Genomic DNA, 7,919 nt, shown 5'->3' on the forward strand with positions numbered 1-7,919 from the left:
TTACAATTATATTTTATTGAGCCTCCGACCAAAACTCTTTTCATCTTGTTTCCTGGGTCATGAAGATGGTCTATCTGGACTGACCATCACCACCTAGTATTGTTCCTTATAGGGTGCTTATTCCTTCCAAAAATTAACCTCCTGCCTCAGAATACTACCAGGTTTTCTGGTAATGTGGACTGAGGGAAAACCATGTACCTTTATTAATGCAATTTCAAAATTACAAACATCCCTAAAACAAGAGAAATGCCTCTCACCATAGTCTACTAATGTCATAGCTCAGCTTAGAGTTGAGGCGTATATGACTGATGGGCTGGAGCATTTCTAAGTAGTACACATGGTAGAAACACTTTCTGATTCTAAGGCTTATTTTAATTACATTTATGTTCAAATAGATAATACAAACATGAGGCCCAACATTCAAAATGCAAGGGCCTATATAATCAGAGATTTAAGGGGTGGAACAAGCCTGAAAGAAATCCACAGAGCAGGGACTAGTGTTGGTTTATGGATGCAAAGATATTTTGGTATTACATCTCATCAGTAAGAATATTCTTGTTTCCCAGTGCCTAGATTAAATCCAAGCCACTGCACCTTTTGGTAGTGAGGTCATCCTAGGAATGGAAATCATCTGCACAGTTATTTTTCTCCACCACTGTTTTTTTCCTATATACGTATTTCATGTTATCTAAGACTAGTTCTAAACAAGAAACATGCCTGACAATAAGAGCAAAAGATTTCAAGGGATGGCAACAGGAAACATAAAAAGGGAGATTGAAAACCATCTGGCAGCAGAGCAGTTTCCCATAGGCTCCGCCGCTGCATCATACATTTTATGCAAACAAGCCCTTACAAGTGCGTCACTGGAGGATTTTTCTTGTAGAAGGACCAGTTTAGAATTTGTTGGAATAAATGAGAATTTTTATTCGTAATTCAGCATTGAGAATCACCACCCCCTCTGCGCACACACACACCAGCTTTTCTACCTCGAGCCCCTCCCCTACCTAACCAGCCCACCTCAGTGGGAGGTGGGGTTTAGTGACGAACACGTGAACACTAGAATTCTTCGCTATCCTTCCGCCCGGCAAGGCGGCAGCGTGAAAACCGCGTGTATTTCGTAATGGAAAGACAAGCCTAAGAAGGAATCTAAAACCGACATTTGGTAATCATCTGCTTCCCAGTGTTTGGCGCGGTTTTCCCTAGTTCGGCATCAGAACCTAAGTGTCCAAGTGTGCGCCACACGCTGCACTCTCGAGTGGCCGTAAAGTCACGCCACTTCCCTAAGCCGGAACTCTTTAAATCACTCTAGCTCCTCCCACTGCGGGCCTCCGTAATGACATAGCCGCGCCTAGTGCGTCCCGGCGGATGTAGGCGGCTGTAGTCGCTTCGTGAGGGATCTGAGAGAGGAGTGGGTACCGAAAGGTGAAGGTAATTTGCTAGTCATGGCCCTTCATCTTGTCCTACGTCCCAAGCTCCCGGCAAACCCCTAAATACAGTCGCCGCCATTGTCTCTGCTCCCTGCGCCTGACTCCCGATTGCATTTACCTGCCTCCTCTCTCTGTACGGCAAGGCACCACCGGAGATAACGCAAATAAGAAAACAGCCTTGGTTTCGGACAGAACAGGTTAGTAAGAAGGAGGGCATTGCTTGGGGGTGTGGATGCGGGTTCCATGATTGGTGCGGGCTTCGTGACCTGATTTTAGGGGACGAGTGTTGAGAAGACAGACCAGGGAGGGTGATAAAGCTATCTACGTTTCTATAAACTCGTTTCATTGCGTTTGGGAAGGGAGGTGGACGCTATGGCATCATCTACTGGGGAGATGGCGTACTAGTCAGAGAAAGGAGGACTACCACCGCTGATGAGGGCAATTGTCTGAGGAGCCTTGAGAATCAGGGAGGGGATATGCAAAGGAGTTGTAAATGTGGAAACATTACATTTTGTATTGGGTGGATTCGAAGATTGTTTGCACATTCTGGTTGCTTATCTGACTATTAATTAACCACATCGTACTCACTGTGATTTGATTTGATTTGGGGCTATCACACATTTTTTTGTCTTGTTAGATTTTCTACCAAGTTTGCATTTCTCCAGTTTCAGGGCGTCAGATCAAAAGGGGTGAGGAGAAGATAAACAAAACTGACCTGATTTCTGTACAGTTGGAAAAAGCTGCAAGAATAGGTAGGGTTCTAGAATAATTTCTACATCTCCTCTTTTCCAGCTTTCCTGAAATGCCCTCCGTTACCCCAACTATGTTGCAGAATGTGATAGGTTTGTGTGGGTGGGTGGGGGTAATCATAAGAATGTGTAAAGAAAATGGAAAATGATACTTTTCATTATTTCCCCAGCTTCCTGTTATCGGTCAGGCGTTGCATCCTTACTGCTACCACTACGACCTACTGCAGAAATGATTTAGTTGTCTCTTCATGGAAATTATCAGGCTTTAAGAATATAGCAGAAGGAACATGGAGCTTTCAGGGTGTTGTGTGGGGGTGGCAAAAGGAAGGGAATCAGAGAATTCTTTACCAAACATCTATCTGTATCCAGCAAGCATTTATTCCTTAAGTACTGTTTCCTAAATCATACTCAGTAGTGATGATCTCCTGTTTGTGGATTTCCATTGGTAGACATATCCAGAGGGTTGTCAACTGTTGTGAATGTTTGTAAAATACCTAAACGTGAAGCTAAGAGATAATGAGGAGACAATTGTCCAGTTTCTAGGGTTAGTGTGAAGGCAAACAAGGGTCACTTAGACTAGAAAGTCACATCCTTCCATTTTGTCAGTTTCTCGATGACCTCTAGCTGGTCTGTGGGTATACCTGGAGTCTTGGTCTACTTTAGAGGTAGATACATGATGGGAACATCTTCCTTTCATACCCTCTTTCTTGTCCTGCTCTAACGCTTTATTATTAATCTATTTTCCAACTCGGGGATTACCCAAAACAGTCACTGAAGAGGACAATGTTGGGCCCTCAGGGAGGAGGAGGAACAGCTGTGAAGCTGGATAATGGGAGGAGAGGAAGACCAGAAAGGGAAAAGCTAGACAAACTGTCTGAGAAGGCAAGAATAAGGGCCAGGAACCAAGGTCTGTATGCCAAGAGCTTAGTTTCTCTATCCTCTTTATCTGTCTGTAGGTGTGCCAGATCTGCTGCAGGGCTGGTTGCCAGTGGAAACAGAGAAAGGAGGAGAAAATTCCTTCCCACGGGCGCAGGTTAGTATGAACACAGGGACTCCTTGAATAAGACCCGTAGGATGGAATAGTAAAGATTTAGTTGACTCTAGCCTAGGTCAGCAGACAGCCTTGGAGTTCTGCAGCCTCTTGTGTCCCTCCAGCTTTTCTGTTGTCTCTGCCCTTATTGATGCCTGCAAAGACAGTTGGTAGGTAGCACATGGAGGTGTAGACAGCGGGTGAACTGAAAGAAGGAGTTGGTTACTTGTCTACTTCTTCCCCTAGAACACTGAATTTCCATACTTAACTATGTCTCTGTGCTTATCAGCATGAGCAGAAAGAAAATTGGAAGAGACTTAAAGCCCCATTTCCTTCCTCCACCCCTAGGTCCAACTTCAGTGACAGATCTGATGGCCTTGGAGTGGCTGAAGACCACCACCCTCCACAGGCCTGCGTCCAAGCACAGCTATCCTTTATCTTGAGTGAGCTTCCTCAGCATGCTGTCTATATGATTGGCAGAAACTGTAGTTGGAGAGGGAGCTGAATGACTACTGGACTTTATATGAAAACACCTACTTGGGGCTGACTTTCGGGCAAGGCTGAGATAGGGGCATATTTAGCTTTGCCTTTCTCTTGAACCATGATTGGCTCTAAAACTAAAAGGAAAGGTAGGCAAGAGTCAGGGGCTTCCTCAAAACCTGTAACCAATAGCCCTGCCAGTGCTAAAGGAAAAGCCAAGAGTCAGACCAGTAAAGCAGTTAAGGCAGAACCAAAAGAAGAATGGGGGAACCAGGCTGAGGCTAGGGACGAAGCAGTGGCCAGGACACAGCCATCGATTTCCACTGAGCCCAAGACTGTGACATGGAAAGTAAAAAAAAAGAAAGATAAGACTAATGCTAGAGGCATGACTCAGGCTAAGACAGAACCCCTTGCAGAGCCTGCTTTAGTGCCTCCCACCAAGTCGGATGCTCTGTCTACGTCTGTGGTCATTACTGTAACCAAGTCTGAAGTCAAGGTTGATACTGGAATTGAGGCATCTGTCAAGGGCTCTGCCAAGGCTACTGATAAGCGCAGTGTTAAGCAGAAGTCTGAGATAAAGAAAGAGGTCTGTGTGAAATCCAGGGCTGGGGACAAAGCTAGTGTTGTCATCAACACCACTGATGAGGATGAAGACTATGTGTGCTCCTGGTTTTGGACTGGAGAAGAGCCTAGTGTAGGGTCCTGGTTCTGGCCTAAAGAAGAAACTCCTCTTCAAGTTTATCAGCCCCCACCAAAGGTTGAGGAAGAACCTGAACCCCCAGATACATTTGACTATGCTTTAAAAAAAAAAGCTGCAGCGTGGTTAAGGGGCAGGTTTATTGTCCTAGTCCCAGTTGAGGAACCGCAGCCATCTTTACCTCCAGAAGGGAACTGGACTCTGGTTGCAACCTTAATTGAAACTCCTCTGGGTATTCGCCCTTTGACCAAGATTCCGCCTTATGGTGGACCTTACTTCCAGACTTTAGCTGACTTAAAAAACCAAATCCGGGAAAAAGAAAAGTATAGCCCCGGTCCAGACACCTGCCGCTGTAAGTCAAGCAACTTTAGTTTAGAGCCTGTTGAGTTTGATAAGCTTGTTGCCCTACTTAAGTTAACTAGGGATCCGTTTATTCATGAGTTAGCTACAATGATAATGGGTATCAGTCCTGCTTACCCATTTACTCAAGATATCCTTCATGATGTCGGTATTACTGTTCTGATTGAAAATTTTGTCCACAATCCAAATGCTAAAAAGTACCCTAGAAATTTAAATTTAAATGCCAACCCTGATGCCCCAGAAGAAGTGAAAGAGACTGAAGCACATGTAAATAAAGTTTGTAGGGACATACTCTGTTGTCCTTTGAACTGCTCTGTGCAAGTGGAGGAACTAAAGCTGTTAGTGAGCTTGAGTGTGAAATTTGATTATCACCACGTGGTTGTCTACTATGTTCGCTATTTCATCTCATTGTTAAACAAAGGAAGTGTCAAAATCAAATTTCAAATTTTAAGAGTTATTTTGTGCTTGTCAAAAAATCAAGACAATATAAGAGAACTGATCAGTGCTGAAGTAATGTCCTCACTGGTTGCTCACTTTAACAAGAATGAGTCAAAAGCTAATATCCTTCATATCATTGAAATATTTGAGAATATAAATTTCCAATTCAAAAAAAGGACAAAGCTATTTACTAAGGAAATGTTCACTAAATCTGAACTTATTTCCATATTCCGGGAGGCAAAAGAGTTTGACCAGAAACTCCAAGACTTAACAGACCACAGTGACCCTGACGTGAGAGATAAAGTTATCCGATTAATACTCAAACTCTAAATAGCTGTGTATTCTCATAAAGCCTTGAACATTTTTGTCTTTCCAGTATAAATCGAATGCTTATTATAATTATAAATTTGATAACTTATGCTCTCTGTGTTGAGGGAGGCCATCTTATGGATGCTAGTCATCTTGAGAGATTGAATACTTGCTGGATCTTATTGTGCTATATAATATAAATTAAGGTATTTTGGTATTTCTGTATTGTAACTCAGTACTGAACCTATTCATTCTAAATAAGCTATATTTCTGTGCATTCTATTGATATAAGTGTATTTTCATATTCCATTTACGTGTTTTTAATAAAGTTGCATGCTAAACACAGTGAAAACATTGTTCCAGTTCTTTAGTTGAAATGTAGTCAGAGATGAACAATGCAAAGATAGCCGAAATTGTTGTCTGTCCATTTACTGATGGGGGTGTGTGTGTGTGCCACAAACAGATAGGTTCACAAATTGGCAGATCTTTCAGTTTCACCGTGTTCAGGGAATACAGTCAACCATTCTGTGACCAAGAAGACAGAACTATGCTTCTGGCTGCTGGAGGTTGTAGATGGCAGGGTTTCAATGGAGGAATGATACTGAATCTGGACAGATTTAGGAGGACGAGAATACAGATGCCTTCATGTCACTCAAGTCCAAGAACTTGTACTTAGCTTGCACATCAGCTGTCCCACCAGGATACCCTGAAGTTTTTAATCCCAAAGAGATTTTCTGGTTCTCACCCTATTCCGTTCAATTATGGACAACTGTAGGAAGTGCAGTTCTAAAGGGGCATAGGCACACTGTATCCTTATTAGTCCCGTCTCTATCCAGGAGTATCAGATTTACTACTTCCAATGAGGTTTTCTAAGCCTGCAATCGTGGGCCTCAGAGAAGGACTCGGAATCACCCTCAGAAACTGATACTGATATTACCTCTTCTACTTTGGTGGTTGTTGGTTCTCATCCTTGCTTTTGTTTTACCAATACTTTTGACTTGGTAATTTGTACATATTCTTGATTGCAGCCTCTCATTTGTTTGATTCTTAAGTGTCAGAGCATGGCTGTATGTGTGACACCCCTGCAGAATATCAGAGTCCTTTAGGGCTGCTTAGTTAGACCATTAATCTCCATACTACCTCTGTCCAGCTTATTTTCACTTTACTGTTTGAAGCCTTGTTTATTCTACCTCAGCCTCCTGTTTATAGAGCAAGCTAGGCTCAGAGCAGAGGCTAACGGTATAGAACAACAGGTTGGGGTCTGATACCACCTTTGTCTCCCCCACTACCCAGATCCTTTGCTGCTGTTATCCTCAATTTACTGCCCAGGATTGGGAATGACAAGAGATTATAATCTCTGGAAGAATTGTGTATGTGTGCTTGTGTGTGTGTGCACGAGCGTGTGCATACATGTGTGTGTTCAGACAAATTGCTGTGATCACGATCTTCCTTTGACCTACCTTTTGCAAATTTTTCATGCATTGGGGGGAGGTCTAAAAAATATCAACATGCTGGAATAGATCTTAAGTTTTAACAGCTAATCCTAGTTTAATTACTATGAAGATCAGATATGAACTTATTTCTCATTTCTAGGAATAAAAAAATGAGGGATAATTTGTCCATATTTGTAATTTAGGTGTAGGGGGAAGAGTATTTTTTTTTTCCGTGCAGTGTACCACTTTAGAAGATTTTTGAAGTTCTATGTAACTTTTTAATTCACAGATCTCCCCTAGCCTATAATACCAGCTGTGAGTACTTCTCTCAGTGGAGCTCTTCACAGTGCAATCGGACCAAATCCTTTGGAAGCATTCAGTATTTCAAATGCCCTGTGGAGTACACTCTTAATCAGGTAATGGCTTGGAATTTTTCAATATCGGTTAAGGACAAGGGTGAGTTTGGGATTAGTATATATTGGTGCCAAAGCAAGAAATCAAGTCTTCCTGCCTGAATGCTAATTTTAAGAGTCAAATCATCTCCCATAGTTTCTGACATGTCATTATTTGTACACTTAAACTGTTCCCACAGTTGGGTTATTACGACCCGTGCTTCAGTGAACATTGGAGTAAGAGTACCTGTCCGAGTCCCCAGTTTCTTCCTAATGAAACTTAGTAACCATTTATTAGCTTCCCCCCATGATCTCCCTAGCCTTTTATAACAATAATTCTACTCTCAACTTCTTTAAGTACAACCTTTTCTGACTGTATATATGTGGAGAAGGGTAAGGTATTTGCCTTTCTATTTGCTGGTTTATTTCACGTAACAGTGATCTCCAGTTCCAATCCTGTTGTCAGGAATAGCAGAATGGCATGCTTTTGTGACTGAATAATATTTTCTTCTGTATATGAAATACAACTTTATCTATTCATTGAATTTCAGATACTTAGGTTCCCCTCCCCACCCACCCACCCTTCTTTCTTTCTTTCTTTCTT

General features: G+C 42.3%; 2 protein-coding genes across 3 annotated transcripts in view; both read left to right on the top strand.

Moving 5' to 3' along the window:
- Positions 1–2,119: 2,119 nt before the first annotated feature.
- Positions 2,120–7,919, top strand: part of Gprasp1 (G protein-coupled receptor associated sorting protein 1) — a 60,488-nt gene continuing 54,688 nt past the window's right edge. Inside the window, exons 1-3 of one of the 2 annotated variants that reach the window (XM_031368319.1) lie at positions 2,120–2,179; positions 3,133–3,209; positions 7,213–7,339. The gene's annotated coding sequence lies outside the window, so the exon portion shown is untranslated. Of the gene's footprint in view, positions 2,180–3,132; positions 3,210–3,554; positions 3,650–7,212; positions 7,340–7,919 lie in introns of those variants that run through there. The other variant, XM_031368309.1, reaches the window with a different exon arrangement.
- Armcx5 (armadillo repeat containing X-linked 5) lies at positions 3,643–5,842 on the top strand. Its single transcript, XM_031368331.1, has one exon. The coding sequence runs from the start codon at positions 3,808–3,810 to the stop codon at positions 5,509–5,511; it is 1,704 nt and encodes a 567-aa protein (XP_031224191.1). The 5' UTR covers positions 3,643–3,807; the 3' UTR covers positions 5,512–5,842.

Source organism: Mastomys coucha, chromosome X, assembly GCF_008632895.1.
Source record: "Mastomys coucha isolate ucsf_1 chromosome X, UCSF_Mcou_1, whole genome shotgun sequence".
Classification (NCBI taxonomy): domain Eukaryota; kingdom Metazoa; phylum Chordata; class Mammalia; order Rodentia; family Muridae; genus Mastomys; species Mastomys coucha.